This window comes from Hydra vulgaris, chromosome 12 (genome assembly GCF_038396675.1).
Source record: "Hydra vulgaris chromosome 12, alternate assembly HydraT2T_AEP".
Classification (NCBI taxonomy): domain Eukaryota; kingdom Metazoa; phylum Cnidaria; class Hydrozoa; order Anthoathecata; family Hydridae; genus Hydra; species Hydra vulgaris.
Genome location: NC_088931.1, coordinates 76429607 through 76452999, shown reverse-complemented (window position 1 = coordinate 76452999; position 23393 = coordinate 76429607). Strand labels below are relative to the sequence as shown.

Sequence of the window (23393 nt, the reverse complement as noted above, 5' to 3'; positions counted from 1 at the left end):
CTAAAATTAAAATCTTTAGAAAAAAAAAATGGAATTCACAAATCTGTGAAGAAAAATAATACAACGAATCTGTAATAAATTGTACAATTGGTTAATACTAGATAATAAAATACGTTGTGGCTAGCGCAACGGTACCGTTGCTTTAATTTTTTATTTTAAAGTCACATTTTAAGTCACGGCTGCGAATATTATTCGTTGGTTTTAAAAGTTTTATTTGAACAAATTTTAAAAGAATTCCAACTTAACATTGTACCTTTAGTAATGTGGTATCTCATTGGTTCATCTTCCTCGGTGTTGCGGGATCGAGTCTTTTACTAAAAAAACTATTTTTCAACTATTTTTATTATTAAAAGTTATTATTAGAGATAAAACAATCGAGGTTGATGTGTTTCAAAGTCGGAGTCGAAGCTTCTACGTCGTTAAAAGTCGTGTGTGAACGTGTTTCGAAATCGTTAAAAGTAGTATAAAATTTAATTAAACGGTTTTCAAAATCGTACTAGTTCAAATAAAGTATATTTTCGCGGTTTTTAAAATTGTAAAAAGTTGTATAAATTCGAAAGTGGCGTGTTTTAAACATGTTTAAAATTTCTAAAGGCTTTTAAACTTGAATGTAGCTGTACTAGTACTATTATTCTCTTCCCTTCTATTCCCTAGACTCCTACTCTATCCCTAAGATTTGGAAAAAATCACAATCGATGAGAAGCTACCTACGCTCAGGTTCAAAGACATTGATACAAAGTAAAGTGAAATGATAACTGGTTTGGTATATACTAGCAATCTCTGCCCTTCTAAGTTCTAATTTCTTAATAATAAAAATTTGAAATATACAATACAGTAACATTACAAAAATACAGAATATACAAAAAGTATGCTAAAACCCTTGCATTTTTTTAATAATCATTTTAGATTTCAAAAATCTAATTCCTTAAACATGTGAAAAAATTATTTGTATATTATTGATTATCTAATCTAAAATAATCCTAGCATGTTGTCCTAGTAAAAAAATATTTAGTCGCCCTCTTCCAGTCTTTCATTCTCATTTTTTTTTGGTGCTAGTTCCTGGCCTTGGGAGCCCAAATAATGACTGTCTCGTCTTTCATGTCACGTCATTTGAATGACTGTCTCGTCTTCCATGGAGCGGTATTCCCAAACTGGTACAAAGGAGTTTAACAGATTGAAGTTCTCGTTGATGAAGACCAACTTCTGAGTGGTTTTGGATACAACCTGCATCTCTTTTTGTGGACCACCTGTCCAGCTTCACTAAAGGCCCGCTCACTTGAGCCACATGAGGTTGGCAGGCAATAATACTCCCGTGCTAGTTCTGCCAAGATGGTTATCTCTCTGCGATGTGTCCTCCACCAGTCAAGGATATCAACCATCGACTCTATTACTGTTGCTTCTCTGAATTTTGCCCACTCAACGGTAATTGGAGGATTACCCTCAGCTATAACATTTGTCCGCCTCAATTGACTGGATACAGTCTAAAAGGAAGGAAGGAAATTAAACGTTTAGTAAACTTCGTATAACTTTGCTTACTTTAATCTAAAATTGTTTAAATTTAAATAGTTTTTAAAAAGTTCGTTTAACTTTTAACCGCCCGCCCCTCTCCCCTGTATCACATCCTCAAATTAAAATTTTTATGACTTTGTTTGTTTGATTGCATTAAAATTAGTAGATATATAGTTTACCATTTTTAAAGGAATTTATATTATACTTAATAGCTATTAACTTTGCTACTGCCTTCCAGGATTCAGTCTCACCATCATCTTCAAGAAGCTCATCGGTGATCTCAACTGAGACGTTGATTGTACCTTGCTGGTTTGACATCCAGTTTGCTGCTGTAGGATGACTGGCTTTCAACTTGTCAAAAATCTCATCTCTTACACCATAAGCGTGCAGTTGTTGGCCTATCAAGAAGGAGTGTAGCAGGCAGCCTATAGCATAAGGCATGATGTCGCATCCTCCTCTTTGGGAATCGTTTCTTCAATGAGCTCAACCATGAAAAGACCTACTCCAGTGACACTGTTCTTTCTAATTTCTTTGACTCTCAGAGAAGCACACCTATCCACAAGATGAGCAGTGGCTGCCAGTGCTTTATCCATTGTAATTTTCTTATCACTCAACATTGACTCAGAAATGATTTGGCATGTGATCAGGAGTGGCAGAATGGTTGCAACCAGCTCAAATTGCTCATCCGTAGGAATGGGTGTGATCCATTCCTTTTTGTCAGCCCAGAGAGCACACAACACAATTTGGAGATGGTTGATGTCTAGGAGCATCATCTGGGTAGAGTTCCATCTGATAGCACAAGAAGCAGTGATCTTTATGTAGGGTACTGAAACAAAAACTAAAATAAAAATTTGCAAAAAACTTCGCTTGAAATCGTAAACTCTTAGAAAACTTTGTTCAAAATCAAAAAATATTTGTAAAACTTGACATTTGTAAAACTTCGTATTCGTATCTACTTAAAAAGTTAAAAATATTACCATTCATCTCGATGCACTTCTTTTTCAACACCATGAATGGATCGTTGATGCGTGAGGTCCAAATGTCAGTGCTGATTGCAACTCGTTCCAATGAGGAAGCTCCTTGTCAAACATGTCATGGCCATCTGCAGATTCCTATAGAGGAGAGGTAACTTGAAGCAAGCCATGCAGGCACCAATTTTAACCTTAAACCTCGAGTCAAAGTGGGCAAGCAGTCTTTGGAACGGGATAGAGTCACACATGGAGAAAGGCTGTTTGTCAGTTGCTAGGTAAATCATGAGCTTCATGTCACCACGAAGTTGAGTGGTGATCTGTGTTGGATAGCACAGATTCTTTCTAGCTTTTAGAACCCTTTTTTTTTTCTGTGACTTAAAAAAAATTGCATACATTTGTTAACATTGAGTTAACTTCGGATACCGTTGTTTACATCAATATAAAATCATATAAATTTGACATGAAGAAGTATAACTTCGGTATATTGCATCGTAACACCCATTATTTAACTAAGTTACCAGTGCCAGCTGTTTCCAATTCATCTTCTGTCTCTTCAGCTTTGTCCTCCTTGGCAGCTTCTGCCTCATCTCGTATCTTTTGATTCTGACACATTTCGATGTACTTATTCTTATGGTTGGATCGTAGGTGACCACTCAGGGTCGATGTTGACCCAGAATACATCTTTAGGTCCTTCTTGCAGATATTGCACATACCATAGGCCTTATCTCCCCTGTATTCCTTCAGAAAGTGCTGCCAAACCAGCGAGCGATGGATCTTTGGCATATTTGTTTGATGTTTTACAATGTTTAAATTGTGTTAAATAACATACACAAAGTTAAGAGGTTTTCTAATTCGTTAAATATAATGTAAACAAATTTATACGATTTTCATAACCGTATAATTTTGATTTACAACTTTTTGCGACTTTCAACATCGTTTTAATTGAGTTTTAACAACTTTTAACGGTTTTCAGAGTCGATTAAAAGTAAAGATACGACTTTTTACGGCTTTCAACATCGTTTTAATTAAGTTTTAACGACTTTTAAAGGTTTTCAAAGTCGATTAAAAGTTAATGTTACAACTTTTTACGGCTTTTATAACCGTTTAATTAACTGTTTTTCGAAGTTTAACAGATTTCAATTTCGTTTAATTTAAGAAACTTCGCCTAACTGCAGTATCACCATCATTCGTATAACCACTTACTTGTTTCGTTTTGTTGACGGTTAACCCTAGCTGCTCACGAAAACATTTCTGTACCAAGGTCTTCTTTTTTTTCTTTACTTTTAGCTGACCATGTTTAGAAAGACATGTTGTAGAAAATATGTAGTATTTTTCCATACACCGAATCCAGGCACGTAGTGTGGACAGACCGTATTAATACGAACTTTCATTTTCGAGCCTAGCAGACACTTCAGTCAAATCGTTTATTTGTCGTGTAGCTCCACCTATTGTACATGTAGACGCAGAAGACGTATCCGTTAATACTTGAGCCACTTTTCCATCTATCATTGTTAAAAAAAGTTCATGTTTCACTAATATTCCATTACAACATTTGTTAAATATAGATGGCCGTAAAGAGTATATTTGGATTTTAATTTCATCTACAACAACCAATAATAATACCAAAAATAGAGTGTATGTCCATCAAAATTAATTCTTAATAAGAAATAGAAAAAATAACTTATGTTAAACTATTGTTATAAACAGATATAGTCTGAAACCACGATAAAAAGCAGTTTTCTGTTTTCTGACTTTTAACACTTTTTTAACTATTATTTTAGAAACCGCACGTATCCGCACCTGATTTTTAATAAACCAATTTTATAAACATCTAAGCCACAAATCAATTACAAAAATAAAGCGTGGGTGACTACTAAAAATATTGGTAAACTTTAAGATTTTTTATTTTCTAGCTCATTTTGTAGTCTAATTAATTATTAGTAAACAAAACCATTTAATTAAAAATATGAATTGAAACTAGAGCAAAAAACATTTATGGTACGTTTTTGTAGAACTATTTTCCACTGTGCGACAGTACCGTTGCACGAGCAACAGCGAATAAAATATCTGTTCACTTGATTGTGCACTTCACTATAAAACAAAGCCGAGATCAAAAAAATTGTGGAAATAAAAAGGTTTTAATTATAAAAATGAAATGCTATGCTATTCTAAAACAAATTAAATTAAAAAATTATACTTTAAAATATTAAGTTAAAAAATTTTTTTTAACGCTTTTAAATTTGTTGGTTAATTCTAAAAAATATAATTACTTTTGAAAATCCTTTTCAAAACTCAAAAGATTAAAAAATCATTTTAAAAGAAAAAACATTAAAAAATTATTTTCAAAGAAAAAAGTTTCAGATTATAAATCTTCTCATCTAAGAAAACAATATAGAAAGTAAAAAATTTTTATCTGATAAAAATATATTGAGAAATTATTTAGAAAAATATAATTTAATTTGTAATAATATATTTAATTAATATATTCTATATCTTTTTTTAAATTTACATATTTCATATGGAAGAAAAACTATAAAAAATACAAATAACACCAATTTGCACCGGATTCACTATAATTAACTTTTACAACTTAAAAACATTAATCTTTATTATTTATTTTTTAATCCTTGTGGCCATTAAAAAAATAATTTAAACGAAGTCTTTTGTTTCTCGTTTCCTTTCTTAATAAAAATTAACAACCACAAATACAATTCACAATACACAAATTTTGAAAAGCTTATAGAAACAATATGAGTGTGAAAAAACTTTCCCGAGACCCATTCCCTAGGTCCTTGGTTCATGGATTTTTTCCAGTATTGGATACTAAAATATTAATTTTAGTATGCAATACTGCATTACAGAAAAACAGGTTGAGCAAAATACTACCAGGTTTAGTTAGGACTTTAGTTAGAACAGTTACAACCCAATAGTTCTTTGTATACAATATACACTCACTTTTACATAAAAATCAAAGAAAAATGACATACTAACGTTCATATAATAACAATAACCATATTTGTTTAAAATAAATCAGTAGATCATAGATAATAAAATTGAAGACATCTAGTCTTTTAAAGATCTTCATCTTTCATCTCATCTGGCAAAGTGTATATTATAAGTTATTTGCGTATTTATTTTCTTGAAACCAATCTTCTAAAATCCACTGCAAAGTTTCAAATGAAGGTCTTTCTTCAGGAATATCATTCCACGTGTTTAGCATTATATTGTAAAACTCTATTGGGCATCCATCAGGACAAGGAAGACGGTATCCGTTTTGAATTTTCCGGAGTGCCTATAATTAAAAACATAGGCTTATAAAACTAGTGTTTTAATAATAAATAAAACTGTTTATTTATGTTTAAGGTTTTCACATTTGACCTTTTTGGCACACCTTGAAAAGTTATTTCTTAAATTTTACTAAAATCAGATCTAAAAATACAACTGTACAAATAATATTTTCATAAAGTTTATCATATTTGATAGTAAATCAAAAAGATGAATTAAAAAAGATGGAATTAATACCCTACTTTTTCTTTGTTCAAAAAATTTAAGGATTGAATATTTTAAAATTTTTAAGGATTAATTTGAATTTGAATTCATTATTTTGAAAATAATTTACTAAATAAGACAATAGAATTATAAAATTAAAGTATAAAATTACAAATATTATTCAACTTTTATTCATTCGTTACTCAACTTATTTCCAACTTTTATTTAATTCATTTGAATATGCATTCATTAATTCATTCCAATACTCAAATATTTTTAGAACTAAACAATAATTACAAACTTATAAGTTTTTATGTAAAAAATAACTGATCAAAGTAAACAACCCCCTTTTTTTTTCAAAAGCGTTTTAGTTATGTATTAAAAACTTCACTTTGGTATGGCAACAAAGTAAAATGAAACTTAGATGCAACTTTTGTAATTAAATAGTTTATTAGAAAACGTTGCTTGTGTTTGCACTGTGATAACCAGTTATTTTTTTTAACTAATGATGAAGGTTTTTTATTTGATCATCATGTTTAATATAGTGATGCTATATAGTTTAAAAATTATTTTAGTTTTTACAATTAAAAAATTATTTTAAAAAGAATTTCTTTTTACAATTTGTGATTTGTTCTCTATTTAGTATGATTTAAAAATCAAAAATAAATAATTTTTAAACGGAAAAATTAAATTTCAGTTGCTTTTATCAATCATATATATTACACTTGTAAATCAGATGTTGCTTTCATCAATCAGAAATGCTGTCTTAATCAAAGGGATGTACCGGAATTTCGTGACTCTTAGGTCATTCCGGTTCCGGCCGGAATTACAATATTTCAGGCCGGAATGCCGGAATTTATTTTTTACCTTTTTTTTAAGACATGTGACGAAGACCGTAAATTAAATCAAAAAATTGTTGGTAATAAACTATAGGTAAACATAGGTAAAAAATACATATTTCTTAACAAACACAATGTAATTTTATTTGCAGAAATCAATTATGTACTGATTTTAAGAGGTTTAGGAATATTTTGGTGCAAAAAGATTTGCTATCCAGTTTTGGGCAACAAACAAGCCCTTTTTTTATCAAAAATGTTACCTGTCTCTGAGAATAATCTCATTTTAAATGTTACTTTAATTTTAAAAAATTAAAAAGTATAGGATGTCTAATACAGTAAATATTTTATTTTTAACCTAAATGGAAAAAAAGAAAACAAAGAAATAATTTTAAATATAAATATTATGCAGGTTAAAACTTTCAATAGATAAAATTATAAAAAACAAATGAAAACAAAATATTAGATTTAAATGAAACAAGAATCAAATTATTGAAATAGGTTATATATACACATATTATAAGTTATAAATATATATTATATAGCCACGATGCTGAGGTGCAGGCTTTCAGTTTCAATGTTGAAGGTAAAAAATTACATAAATATAAGTCTTGTTTTATTAACAATTCCGGTAAATCCGATTCCGGCCAGAATTCAAAATTTCCATTCCGGTACACCCCTACTTTATAAATTGTTAATGTTGCCTTTTAACAATCAGATATTTTGTCTTTTACAATCAGTTATGTTGCTTAATGTTAGGTTATAAGAGTGTGGAGCTATGTATTATAGCTTCACTCTCTTATCACCTAACTTGCTTAAATGTGCAGTAGCCTTGTTTTTGAAGGTTAGTGTCTTAAAGTCATTGCCTTTAAAAAAGGATTATAACTACAACTTTTAAAAAAAGAGTAAAATCCTTGACTAAAGAGACCACTCATTTTTGAGGAAGGGGGGCGGGCGATATGTAAAATAGAAATTTTACTATTAATATAATTCCTTTATGTTTTAAAAACAATATCATACATATATGATACTGATGATATGTTATCAGGCTAAAGTTAAATAATAATAATAATAATGCAGCTATATAAATATACATGAGCCATCAAAGTAACTTACTTCAGTGTTTGTCATACCAGAATATGGTGTTCTACCATATGTTATGACTTCATACATTAAAATACCAAAAGACCAAACATCTGATTTTATTGTAAAACGATTATACAAACATGATTCTGGAGCAGTCCATTTGATTGGCAAATGAGAAGCTTGCAAAGCGCTGTATTCACCATCACCATCAACTACACAACGTGATAATCCTTAAAAATATATTATCAACTTAAAGCTTGATTTGGTTTTATAAAATCGATCACATTTTTCATTCATAATACATTTTCAAATTACTAAACTTCATATATCAACCTTAAAGCTTGGCTACATTTTTGAAAAATCTTTTATGGTATCATCAACAAAAACAAATTCTCTCTCTAACTTACCCTATGTCAAATTTCATTAAATGTCTCAATTATAAAACTGATTTTATATAATTATTAAAACAGAAAGATGATTTAATAGATTAAAATGTGTTCATGGCATTAATAATGATCTTTACAAAGTTAATACATATACATATTTTTTAATCTTTTTAAATGATATATTTTAACAAATAATTTAATACACGTTTTTTTTTGTGTTTAAGTTGGCCAATTTTCACTTTAATTTAGCCAATTTTCATTTTAATTTGTCAATTTTATTTTATTTTAGCCAATTTTCATTTGAATTTTGATTTTCACTGAATTGCAATTCAGGCCAGAGAAATGATAAAGTCACCTAAGCTATGCATACAACAACATTTGTTTTAATTAAAAATATGATAAATACCAAAATCTGCAATTTTCACGAGATTGTGTTCACCAACAAGTATATTTCGTGCAGCAAGATCACGATGTATATAACTTTTTAGTTCCAGGTACGCCATTCCTTGGGCAACTTCTGCACATATATCAATAAGTTCTTTAAACAGTAACTTTTGACTTTTATTATATCGCAGAAACTCAAGCAAAGAGCCATTACTCATAAATTCAGTAACAATCAATAATGGTTCTTCAATGGTAACAACAGCATAGAGTTGAACCAGCTTAGGATGTCTTAATTGTTTCATTAAATTAGCTTCAGCTAGAAATTGTTTTTTATCCATGAATCCTGGTTTTAATGATTTGATAGCAACAGGTATTTTACTATTCCATACTCCTTTGTATACATCACCAAATTGCCCTGACCCAACAGGACTTTGAAATTCTAATGAATCTCTTGAGATTTCCCATTTATCTTTATGAGATAAACCAAATGTTTGAGCTTGTGTCTTAACAAAAAAATATAATGATTTGTATTTTTATTTTTCATTAAAACATTTCTCCTAACTGCAAAACTTATACACTTAATTAACCAAACTGCAATCCTTGTATACTTAGTTATCTGGCTACAAACTTTATATACTTAATTACCCAGCTGCAAACATAAAATAATTAGTTACATAGCTGCCAACTCTGTATATTTAGTTTTACTCGTTTTTATATACTTATATCTTGGATGGAATGAGAATCTGGACTTCCAGATTCAGAGTAAAACATTTATTATTTATTTCTAGAGTTTTATAGCTCCAAAAATGTTTAAAAACTTCTCAACTCTTTACACAATAAGGGTATATAGTATCTTAAAATCAAGTCCTGATGTCTTGTTACAAAAGCCTAATTAAACTGAAGACTTAAAAATAAAGTTCAGTGAAGTTTACTTTTTATATACGAAATTTAGTCAATCTACATAGTGTGGTTAACTTATTTCCTGAGTAAACTGTTTTACAAAAAGAAGATAGAAACAATTCAACTGTTAAAGTTGATATTAAAAAAATATAATTGTATAGTAGGTATTATTTTGAAAGATGGCTACTTTTAAAATGATACCTACTACAACATTAAATATTGTAGTTTCGATTAAAGGAATTAAAGGAAATCCAGAAGATTTTCTTATCTTACAGAAGATTTTTTTACTAGAAGCCATTTGGTTTGTTTACCAACGGTACAATTTAAGCTTTGTTTTGAGTTTTTCAGATGTTTATTGATGAAAAGGTTTATTGATTTAAAATATATATATTTAGTATTTGATATTATTTAAAAGATTTGTTTTCATTCCATAGAATTAGCAATTTTATCAATATTGACTTTTAAGTTCTTATTAAGTTATTAAATTAATCAAATAATTTTAGTATTTGTTCCTAAATTATTTTCTTTATATTAAGTTGAAAATAAAAAACTAAAAATTAAAGAAGAAACTTGATTTAAAGAAACTTTATTCTAATAACAATAAAATTATCAGAGAAAATTATTAAGTTTTTTTTTTTTTTTAATTTCTTTAATATAAATTTTCTTTGTAGACATAAATTATTAAACGAGTTATAATTAATATTACAGTCCTCGGCGGGAAGAAATAAGTGCGAGAGAGGCGAAAAAGCTTCTTAAACAAACATGGTGAGTTATGCGAGCTGCTCCTCTAAACAGCTCCTTAGGAGAGCTTTTGATTATTGCAAGATCTATCTGTTTATTCATTAAAAAAATTACTTATTAATTACAAAATTTTGGTTTTATACTTGTTACAAGATAATCATGTATTAGCATGGTTTCTTTTTAAGTCTTTAAAATGTGTTTTAAATTTTAGTAACTAATTGTTTTTTTATCATAAAAGTGTGTTTTTTATAAAAAAAGACTATTAATTGCATAATTATTTGGAGAAAAAATTGCTGAAGTAATGTGTGTGTTTTCAAAACTTTTTAGCAAACCCAACCGTTCCATATGCAAAGATATAGAAATGTGACGTTCATTTTACATATTCACATATATGTGACATTAATAAATGTAATAATAAAGAAATGAGACATTCATTTTTCTTCTTCTAACAAAAGTTTGCACGTAGATTTGTCGATATCAAGCATATGTTTGATATGTTAATATTACAGGAATATATACATAATAAGTGTCATTTATTTACTGTTTATAAAAAAGATTTTATATTTTCTTATTGTAATAGAATGCAGGCATTTTAAGAATCATTAAAAATAGTTATTAAAATGAATGAGTTTTTTATTTTGGTTACAATGATAATTAGACTTTTGAAAGAAAAAATTATACTTTTGCGAGAGCCATAAATTGCTCCAGTAAACCGTTTTAGGGGAGTGTGGGCGAGAGCTAAAGCTCTTGTTTCCCACCAAGGCCTGATATTACATAAGTGCATTGTATCGGTTTGAAAAAAGAAACTTTACACATGTTAAACTGTTTCAGAATAAAAGGCATGTTAATGATGGTTTAATATTGTTTTTTAAATGTAAGCACATTTAAAAAAAAGTTTAATAACTTTTTTTAAATGCATTTGTTTATTTTGAATTATATTAACACAAAGACTACTATATGACAGAACACGCAAAGTTGATTTTTTTACTTCGCTAGTGAAGGCCATTCAATACTTCTTATTAAAGACTTATAAAATTAAATTTAACTAAAAAATGTTTTGCAAAAATCATAACATGTCCATTATAGACAGAATATTTATAAGTCTTTTTCTATAACATGCTGTGTTTGGTTTTTTTCACCAAGCATAACCCAATACTAACTAGCTGATAAGTACACTCACGAGGAACTGTCAAATATCCTCCTGAAACCTAATCAATGAAGTCTTAAGCTTTATTTGTTAGTATAGGTTTATCCTCAGCATAAATTAGTTCACCCTCACATTTGTTCTCCTGCCGCCCTGCTACATTGACAGCAGAGCTCTCTTCAGTTTCTGAAAGACTCATACTATAAATGCAAGTTTCAATTTAGGTTGCATCTTCATAATTGATTGGACCATCACATGTGTGACCGTTTTAATTGGGTTGTCCTACTTCCACTAATTCTTAAAATATTGCAGCAAATCAAGTTTTCGCTCGAAAACGCTTTTTAAAAGCAGAAGAAACATCCCCAGCTGCCATAAAACCAAATGCCCCTGTTGATTGTCTGAAAATAGAAAATTCTCCTTTAACTCTGTCACTTCAATTCACTATTACTTTCTCATTAAAAATTCTTAAAACATTATAAAGTTGAAGTCTAGAAGGATAAACAGCAGCATAGGATATAGGATCTGATTTCAAAATGTTATCTTTTTCATATTGATATAGGTTTTTGATATCAGTGAAGGAACCATTGGTTTTATTGTCAAGAGATAATTTTTGACACTTTTCAGAAATCCAGATGTTACGTAAATATTTCAGAAGATGAACTGTATCAAACAAAAAAAAGCAAACATGCTGATGACTATATAGCCTGATAGTCAGTAATTCTTTTGAAAATTTTGAAGTATTGTTAATTGATTTTATGATTTTCTGTTACAGATCCTAAAATAATGGCGCCATTTTTTTCAATTATAACAGCAGCTTCTTTCTCAACACTAAATTGATACATTGATGTAAGTTTGTGAACAGGTGTAACAGAAATTATTAAACTAGGTCCACTATGTAAACATTTCAGCATTACACATAGCATCTTTACTTTTTTAAATGTTTTTTGCAACAAAATGTTGATATTGGTGGGAGAAATTATAGACTGCAGTTTTCGTTTACTTGGAAGCACTAAAAAATCACAAAGTTGATCATAGTTGGAGTTGTAAAAAGACTCGACAGCAAAGCAATCTGCTATAGCGAAACTTTTGTTACACAATAGTTTAAATTGTCTTGTATAATAAAATTCAGTTTCTTTTGCTTGATAGCATTATTGATTTCAAATTCATATTCTGAACGAATAACTTTCAATAATATCTTAACCTTTTTAATCTTTTCAATAATATCATTAACTGTAAATAGAAGACTTTTGAGAAGCCATTGGTGAGATTCAATATATTGCTTAATGGAACGCTATTACCACGTTTAAAAGCAGAAAATGTTAGTGGTAAATACAATGAACACTGAAACAATGAAATATTGCATTATATTTTCATACTTTTTGTCAGGATAAAATTCAGAAAACAAATTTATTTTGTTGCTGATCAAGCAACAAAATAAATTTGTTTACTCAGGCTTAGATTGGCGAAGCACTGACTTTTGTGATTATAGACAAGAAAAAGGAACATTAAAAATATTTAGTGCACATAATGGTCGAGTATAGCCACCAGGAAGCCTAATCATTTCAGTATTTTAAGGTTGATGTTTTTCACAAATAAAAAAATTAGATGGTTCTATAATAAAATCGTTACATGGAGGAAGCACATTAATCCATTTCTGTTACTCAAATTCATGTTTAGGTAATTTAAAAATACAATACTTATTAAGTTAATTATAATTGCCTTTACAATTCACAACTCCACATTTGTTTGGCATAATGAAAGAGATTTTCAAAAAATATTACTGCAACGTTAAAAACGCTTCCACTTTGATAGAAATAATGGCTTTCGCTAGCGAAACCAGAAAATCAACTTAGCACATCCTGTGATATAATATTCCTTGAATATCTTGTGATATAGTATTCCTTGAAATAATTAACAGTAAATTTATAAACAATTAATTTATTATTTATTTTATTTTATACAGTTAATGTAATTCTATTTAATTAAATTATAGAACTATTTTAGAAAATAACAATTTTAAGGTGTTTGCAAGCTTTAAATAGAATTCTTATCAAAGTTATCATATTATTTGTAATCAGAGAAACACAATATTTAGTACAACCAGTAACCAGTAACAACCAGTACAATTAGTAATGTAATCATGTTATCAATACAATACTCATAATCAGTACTTTGGTTTCAAACTTAATAGTGAGTAATTATGTTTGTTCCTACATTTGAAGTAGAAAGAAAACGCCTGTGAACTTTTTAAGAATTTGTTAGACCAAGATTCTTCTGTAGATTAACTTTAAAAAAAAACCTTAAATGTTGCTTGTCATCAAAATTTTAATTTTGAAAAGAACAAACTATTGGTTAACTAATTTACCAATCAAAAAAATCTTGCTTTTATCAGCTTTTTACAAACAATTTCCTGAATTTTAATTAGACTAATCTTAATAAAACTCATAAAATCTAAAAAAACTCAAATTCAAAACTTAAACAAAACTAATAAGAAACTTTTTATAAAAGTTGAAAATACTAAAAAAAAAGTTAAAAAATAAGTAAACAAAATTTGTATAAGTCAAAAAAAAAAAAAAAAATACAGAAAGCTACAAAAAAAAACTACACAAAATCTTTTGGGTTGACAACTCTAACTCAATATAACTTACTGATTGCTTACATACCTTGCTGTAAACCTTAAATCTAATACATCTACATACCTTTCCGCAAGGTTCTAACAGCTTTATTTTTAATCCGTCAGAGGATATTTTATAAAACTCTATTAGTTCATTCAAGGTGGTGAACTCTTTTGATAACGAAATGAAATATTTTCCACTGTCAGTGATTTTAATACGATAATGACGTATTAACTCTTTATCACGAACAGACAATGCAAAACAGTTTGAAACTTGTCCATTCTTATTTTCACTTTTTCGTATTAGAAAAGCACCATCTTGGCATCCAATTTGCATTAATAGTTTTTCTGCATCATGTCGTTTTATGTCGCCAAAGTACCACCTGAAAAATGTTTAAAAATATAATAAACTAATTCTAAAGAAAGCTAATTTATTGAACAAATGATTATTTGTATAGCATAATTGATTATTTGTATAGCATAATTGATTATTTCTTATTTGTACTTGATGGATGAAAGAAATACTTTATTAAAATGGCATTTAAAAGTCATAATAGCAAATTTTAAGGAGAGTGAAATACTACAATATAAAGAAAGCAACAAAATTTTAGATTTTATTAAATAAAAATTTAACATTTGGAAATATAGAACAATACTTTTAAATAAAAAAATAATTTTAAAAATAATTAATAAACTTATATAAAAATAATTTTTTACTTTGTTTTCCATAGATTTTTTTTTTTAATTTTTTTGTTTCTCTGTGCCCCAAGAAGACCTATCAGTCTTGCCACAGAGCACCGCAGAAGAGCTTTTAACTAGGAAGAACACGCCTCTTTCCCTATTTATGGCGCAAATTATGCCCAGAGCTCACTTCAAACCCTGAATCTAATGCAATGCTTCTAATGCAAGTGCTCTAACCACTGCGCCACAGCCACTTTTATCTTTTTTTAAAGGTCTCTTTTAAAGGTATTATATCTAAAAATCAAGAGATAATGAAAATTCTTCTTTATTATAAAACAATTTTGTTCTGCATTATAAAACAATTTTTGAAAGTTTCATTTTATAATATAGAACAAGGGATATGATCCTAACCGGAAGGCTATGATTGATAAACTAAAATATTTTTTTGATTGAGTCTGCAATCATTAGAACAAGTCACATTTCAATATTAACAAAATGCAAACAATTTGACGAGACAAATTTATTCTATCAATAAAAATAGAATATAAATTTTTCTCAGTTCCACTTACATTAGTAATACCATCTTTATACCAGACAATATCATTGTGATTCACGAAGCCTTTGTAGAAAGTGAGTTATAACACAATAAAAACAAGCTAAATGACAATTCTTTTTTCAGTTGTTATAATTTGATAAAAAAATGTTCTGACCTCATATTTAATAAACAGTTTGGAAAAATGACTTCCAAATTAACACCCATAAAACTCTATTTTAACTGGTATATAATAGTGGTATATAACTGGTATATAATGTTTTTCAGAAAAATTAAAAAATATATATTTGTTTTTAATTTAGGATTTTTTTAAGTATATAAATAACTTAGATGATATAAATTTTTGCCATGTAAAAAATAACATCATTCAAAGTATAACACTATTATTCCAATAAATTTGCCTTAACAAATAAGCAGTGGAAACCATATATACAATCCATGGCAAGTTAGCATTGACAATTGTTGTCATTGAATGAATTTGCTACTTTATGAGCTTTCTAGTTTCTTACTCCTGATTCTATTCTCTTCCTCTATAAACCTTTTATTTGTACTTATTTGGAATACTTTTACCATGTTTAGTCTGGTTCCATTTAAGAGGCCGTCTCTTTTAGACAAAACCCAAAAATACATAAATGTTGTTGGACCTGCTCTAAGCTTGAGCATCATACCAATCGATGTAAGGTTGCATCTCTTTCTCTTTTCTACAAATACTACTGTGGTTACTGTTCAAGCAAACTATCATCACCTTTTCCAACAATTCAAATTCAATCTTGCATGACTTGTCATTCAGCAAAAATTTTTTTACTATAACTGTTTTTTAATGCACAATATACTTTTATTCATTAAATTTTTTTCCTCAAACATCGATGCCTCAGAATTTTCTACCGTCTTCATATTTTTCTGACTCATACAACAGTTTTTTAAGCTTTCTGTCAATATCAACTTTTATCTTAACTTTCATCTCTTTAACTTTTATCTTTCTGTAATACTTTTATAGATTTTATCATTTAATTTAAAATAATTTTGTGTGTATTTAAAACTTAATTATATTGTTTTTGCGCATTTAAAACTTAATTATGATGTTAAGCTTATTGAAAGCTTATTAATGTTATAATTATTGAAACATTGCGAATGAGATGAATATAACTATCAACATTGCAAATGAGAGGAAGATAACTATAAACATTGCAAATGAGATAAACATTAAAATTTGAAACTGTTGAATACTAAATTCAAGTAAAATTATAGTATGTAAAATTTCATATTTATAATGTAAAATAATATAAAATAATTATAATGGATAACACAAACATCAGTTATTTAGTAAACAATCAAACATCACTTAACAATAATAAAGAAATTTTATAGAAGCTTGGAAAGATTCTATGTACAATTGTGAATCATTTTTTAAGTAAATTTTATGTAAAAGCTTTTACAGAATCAAATAAAATTGATGTATAATTTATTTGGAAAACACATAATAAGTTTTAAGAAATCACACAAAAAATTTTAAGAAATCATAAATGTCACTTTTTAAAATATAAAACTTTGTTACAATGAAAATATAAAACAAAATTACATAAAGTTTGATTAAAAAATATAACTTATAATAAATAATTTTGTATATACAGAAGAATTTTTTGTGTCAAAATGATATGATCTTGAATTAATTTCAAATTTTTAACTTATAGTGGTTAAAAAGTTAAAAACATGAAGCATTAAAAAAACAAACATTTTAAAACAAACTTTACAGAACAAAAATTACGGTTCAGCTTCTAATGTCTGTATTGGAGCAACATAATTGCCTGGAATGTAACCTTTTTTTCCATTTTTTCTTGATCGAGCATACCACCAATCTGTAGCCTCTTCTCTAATTTCAAGCAAATCACCTGATTAAAAATATGAAGTTTGAACAAAAATAAAATTCTGATAAAACAATACAAGGTTTTCTGCATTTAAGTTTATTAAATTTCCCTATTTAAGCTTAATCCATTTGAACATTGCGTCAAAAATAATGTTTTCAGTATGAAACTAACAATTAAGATGAAAATAAACAAAAATTAGATCGAAAATTAAGATGAAAATAAACAAAAATTAGATCAAAAATTTTTTCAGTATGAAACTAACGAAAAACATCAATCTATATAATGTAAAATATTTTTAAAATTTTGTTAGAAAAATCTTTTTGAGTGTGGAGAGTTTGCATCCCAAGGTTTCCAATATGTAACTTTTTATCTCAAGGTTTCTAGGGACCCAACCATAAATAGTATGTTAATTTATATAAAATTATAATAAAAAAAAGGCAATTTCTGGGACTTATATAAGCAAACTAATTCAATTTTTTTTAAATTGAAAAAATGTTTTAAAAAGCATAAACAACTGATTGATTTACAACTTAATCATGAACAAATTTTTTCCATAAATTGTTCCACTGCATTATAAGATTAAATTGATATTCATTAATGCTGAGTAAACTTTTAAGTTTTTAATTTAACTGTTTAAATTTTTGTAACACTTTACAGTTGCCTCAAAAATATTAATTTTTTTTGTGAGGTTTTTTAAAGAGAAAAAGTTTTCTAGAACTTCTCATTTTACTTGTTTGACATTACAAATAGTAGCATTTAATTTTTGTTTAAGTGTCAAACATTTTTTGCTAAAAAGTTACTTCTAAAAGTACCACACACTTAATATTTTTCGTATTTTTCTGTGCAGCAGCCATCTTTTACTTGGTTTGAGTTTCTTAGTTAAGGGCTGAAAATTACAAATAAAAAACGAGTAGAAAATTTTGAGTTAAGAATAACATTTTGCAGTCAGTAATTGCTGCCAGAACCAAATCTACTTTTGATGTCACTATCTTTGTTTTAAAAATACTGGACATCAAACTTATTGACTTCAAAGCCATTGCCACTGCAAAGTCAGTTTGTTCAGCACTAAAATAGTGTTTCAGTTTGTTGGGCTGAAATGATTTTATTAAAAATAAAAAAAATTTAATTGCTGCTGCAACTGTGAAAGTAAATCCTTACTTTAAAAACTCCTTACTATACCATTTTCTTCCTAACAGTAATCTTTTGCTAGTTAACTATCTTAAGCATGCCAATAGCTACCGTTTTGCTTTCGTCACAGTTATATTAAATAAATTAAAACTAAGAATTTTGGGATCAAAATGCAGATAAACAACTCAAAAATGTATAATAACAATACAAATTATTCAGTTTTCAACACAAACTCTCAATAACCTTTTATATTCTTGTGTAGAGTTTGTGAATTTTTAAGAGCTGATTACAATGAAAGTTTTCATTTTGATCTGTTTTTGACTTTTCAAAACCTGATTACTAACTAGTTTTTATTTTTTTCCGGTAGATAGTTTTCTTGGCCAATAATTGAAATTTAATAAACAAATGAATTTAATGAATCTTAATATGCTCAGGGTAGGTATATTTTCCAAAAGTTAACTAATTACCCTTCCTTCGTATTAAACACCTGAGAATAAACACTTAAACAAAAAGAATTTGACAAGTTCAGAAAAATATTAACTAGCTCTCTAAACATTGACTGTTAAAATGATATTTTTAAAATAAAAATATGTTTAGTTAATAAGTATATAAATTTTTTTTTAAAGTTGCAACCAATGTTTTAAAAAATGTTCATAAGTTTTAATCCATTATTTTTAAGAAAGCTTAAACTTCAACTCTGAAAAATTTTTTCAAAAGGGCTTCAAATCTTTTTAAATTTACTTTTTTTTTTTGTATTTGTACTGGTATAAGGATTACACAAAGGAATCTTTATATATACATATATAAAAAATGAAAAAACTGCAATTAGTGCTAAAAAAAATAACAAAATAAATAAACAGTTAAAATTGTAAAAGCAAAATTTAGATTTTACAAAGATATGCAAGCACACAAGCATTGTTAAAAATTTGCCAATTATGAAGTAACATAAATTAATTAAGATGCAAGTGGGTAATTCTTCTTTTTTTTTTTTTTTTTAAACATTTTTGCTTCCAACAAGGCTGCAAGCAGCCACTAATTAAAGTTGGAAGTTACTGTAAGAGAAAAGATGAATATTGTAGAGCAAGATAACGATTGACGGACGATTTAAAAGATTGCAAATTATATGAATCAGGAAAGCAAGATGAAGGAAGCAAATTCCAAAGAACTGATGTTCGAGGAAAAAAAACTAGACAAATAAGCGTTTTTGAAGCACTTAGGAACAGTCACAGAAAAAGGATGACACTTAATTGAATGACGAGTAACACGATAATGAATTCTAGTAGATTGCACAAGAGACGCTAGCTCTTTAGAGTAGTGCCCATTATAGTATTTGTAGAAAAGAGAAAGAGAAGCAACATTACGACGATGTGATAATGGTTGAAGGTTGGCTGCAAGAGCAGGTCCAACTATGTTTACAATGCGTTTTTGCACCTCGTCTAAAAGAGAAAGGGCATCATTAGAAGATCCGCCCCAGATATGGCAACAGTATTCCATACAAGGCCGGATTTGGGATTTATAGAGATAGAGAATAGAATCCAGAGTAAGAAAGTGGCAAGCTCGATAAAGAGATGCAACCTTAGCAGATGCTAATTTTGCAACTGATTTGATATATGGTTTCCAAGAAAAATTGGAAGTAAGAGTTAATCCTAGAAGATGAAGAGTAGGTGACTCATCGAGTACATCACCGTTCATAAATATAGGAAGATCTAAATTATTGCGATAACGATTGGCTGAAAAAAATTGAGTTTTATCTGAATTAAAGTTCACCAGCCACTGTGAGCCCCATGCTGTAGCAGAAGTGAGATCCTTTTCAAGCTCAAATGCCCCCTCCAAGCAATCAAAGGGTGTTGGTTTCTTATCACGACAAGAATAAATGGTAGTATCATCAGCAAACAATGCCACCTTAGATGTGAGAATATCTGGAAGATCGTTAATGTAAATTAAAGAGTATAGGGCCAAGGATAGAACCTTGAGGAACCCCTGAAGTTACAGAATAAGAAGAAGAGTGTTGTCCATCGAGGACAACTTTTATGCTACGATTGGAAAGGAAGGATTCAATGATCTTAAAGATGTTGCCGGATACACCATAAGAAGAAAGCTTATGGAGAAGACCATGTAAAAGTGGGACAGAAATTTTATTCACCCCTTGGATTTTCTTTAAATTTTAACCAGTGGTACCTATTAATGCGGTAGTGGTGTAGTGGTAAGAGCGCTCGCTTTGTAAGCGAGAGGTTCGGAGTTCGACTCCCACCACGTCCCTGGAAGTACCGCGCTCAACTTAGTTTCTCCGCGCAGCGGCCTTGCTCGGCAAGGTTCGTGTTTCGGAGTTAAAGAGTTGAGAGAGGGTTGCACCACGAATAACAACTAAAAAATAAAAAATAAAAAAAAAACCACAAAAAAATGAGTAGCCTCCTTGATTGTAGTGGCCCCTCGGGCCTTGGGGAGGTGAATAATCTAAAAAAAAAAAAAAAAAAAAAAAAAATTAAACATGAAAAAATGCAAAATTTAAGCTCCCAAATCCGAACGGTTCAAAAGTTATGATGTTTTGAAATTATAAAAATGTCTAAAAATGTTCCTTTTTTTACGAAGTACGTCATTATGTATTTTGTAGTTGTACTTTTAATTGAATAATTTAAGATCCAATGGAAAAATGCAGCTAAAAATTGGTACCTGACCATATTTGAGGATGCTGTATTTATAAATGTAGATAAAATAGTGAAATTTAAATTTTTTGATAGTTATTTTTTTATTTTAAAATGGTCAATCAAATTTTTTGTTCTGTTACCATGGGTTGCGCTTTCATTAATTCCTGGAGTTGTCCAAGTCTCATGGATTTTTTTTTAAATGAAGTAGGTTGATACTAAGCTATCTTTATAGAAAAGGCGGTTTTGGTTTCTTAAAGCATAATAAATATATGTCATTTTGAAACTTAAACAAAAAATTTCTTTATTTGGCCTCTATTCTCTATTATAGATTTTATAGCGAGTTGCCTTACTCTCATTGTGAAATAAGATGTTTTGGAAAGGTTTAGGTCTCTGAAAGAAAATAAAAAATTATATTGCATTGCATAACTTGCATATTTATGATCAATATTTTCAAAAGTATACATGGAAATATAATTTACTATACAACACACTGAAAAAATAATTTCTTTTTTTATTCTTCTAGTAATTAGGTATTATTTTAAAATATTGGTTGCATGGGAAAATTATAGGTTACATGCTCAAATGTTGTGTTAAAAAATAAGAAACTAAAATGCAAACTTTTTTGAAAAATATTAAAAAACTGTTTCATTGAAAAAGGCTCAAAAATAAAAATTAAAAGGAATAACCAAACATTACTAAAATTGAAGTTTATATCATTTAAATAATGAAAGTAAAATGTTAATCAACTTTCACTGAAAAGATAAAACTTGTTCAAATAGAGTTTCATCTTCTTTTGAGATTTGGTACTGACGCCCAGAAGATGTTGAACGTGTTTTAACAAGAGAAATGACATTCATTCTTGGCACCCAGAAATTATCATCCCGCTTTGGCCAGTGTACGACCGACTTGGATAATGTGGATGCAGTAACGTACACAAACGTAATCCCACTGATTGACTTTTGACAGTATTCAAACATTGCTTGAGAAGACAGTATACGACCTGTGGTTGGACTCTTCAAGCTAGTTGTTGCAACAAGCCTTTTAACAGTGCCACCTATTCCATCGCATGGAGATTTCCCATGGCTTGTTGCAAAAAAATTCCAGATGCAACGAACAGAAAAATTTTGAGCGTGGTGACATAAATTGTAAAAATGTTTGCAGTTTTTATACTGCCCTGCACAGCCATCAGAAAAATAATGAACTTTTGTAATTGTGGGACAAAGATGAGTTTTTATGTGATTAATGGTTTTATGCATAACTTCATTGATAAATCCAACATCATGATTCAAATCATCTGAAATTACACAAAAAGGAGATATTTCCAATTTCACTTTCTTGTATTGAACATTGACTCTTGCTCCGATGGTAACTCTGTATCTCGTCTTATACTACAAAAGTGTAATTCTCTTTAAAATCTGCCAGTACAATAGCCTCATCAATACTAATTGTTTCTTTGAGATGCTTTAGATTGTGATTTTGCTATAAATGAATGAGAAGTAATATTATCAAGTTTTTCACACAGGAGCTCTATGAATTCATTTAATGGAAGTTTTATTGTTAATAGTTCAGTACTATCTGTTGTTGTCCACTGCTTTAAATCCACTGACTGTTCATTTTCATCAGTGTCATATTGCTCTTTTGGATCATTATTTTGTGTGAGATACTGCTGGAAATAATTTTGATCAGCTTGTATGCCAGGACAACTATTGCATCAGTGAATCATGCAAACTTTAGGTTTTCTGCTGCAGACAATCTTTTCAATGATTTCATGGTAAGATGTTTTAAGGCCTATAGCACTCAACATTAATTTAACATTTTGGTGTATTGTACACACACAAACAGAATGTGCACCTTTTGGACCAGCAAGGATGCACCAATTAGGCTGAAGACTGCAAAATTTAGAAAATCCAATTTTATGGTCTGGGTACTTTGTCTTATATGCCACATAGAGCTCCTTCAAGTAACACAAAATCAATTTTTTGACATGTATTTTTTTTCCCCAACACTTACAGTCTTTTTTACCTGGCATTTGTCTTGAATACTCATCGTCACAATAAAAAAGCTTTACAAGTTCTATAAAACTTTTACTGATTTAATGCCGTTCAACGTACATCAGGGTATGCTATGATGCCTTTTTGGTTGCGTAAAAACTTTTTACTGCTTTTCTGATAGACCAAGATTTTGGGGTTAATGTCAAAATTTAAAGTCGCTGCCTTCTGTTAGAAACCTTAGGTTTTTCTTTCATGCATTCTACAAGGAAGTCTAGATCTCCAGCTTTGGTTTAAATTTCCTTTAGAACTTCATTTTTGGTGCAACAAGATCATATTTGGTTACATCCAGATTAATTGCAAGCTTCTTAATAACTGCTTCTTCAACTTTCTTTATCTTTCTCTTTCCAAGTGAAGGCGTGAAGGCGTTAGAGGTTTTGGGTAAATGAACTTTTAGAGGAGACACTTCAAGT

General features: G+C 28.9%; 1 protein-coding gene across 2 annotated transcripts in view; it reads right to left on the bottom strand.

The window, feature by feature from the left end:
• Positions 1-5020: 5020 nt before the first annotated feature.
• LOC100215085 (tyrosine-protein kinase SRK2) overlaps positions 5021-23393 on the bottom strand; it is a 34033-nt gene continuing 15660 nt past the window's right edge. For both annotated transcript variants that reach the window (XM_065814493.1, XM_065814492.1), the window contains exons 3-7: positions 17060-17183; positions 14146-14443; positions 8684-9164; positions 7922-8121; positions 5021-5772 (exon numbers count right to left, since the gene is read on the bottom strand). In XM_065814493.1, coding sequence (XP_065670565.1) covers positions 5593-5772; positions 7922-8121; positions 8684-9164; positions 14146-14443; positions 17060-17183 — 1283 coding nt within the window. In that variant the 3' untranslated portion in view covers positions 5021-5592. The remainder of the gene's footprint in view (positions 5773-7921; positions 8122-8683; positions 9165-14145; positions 14444-17059; positions 17184-23393) is intronic.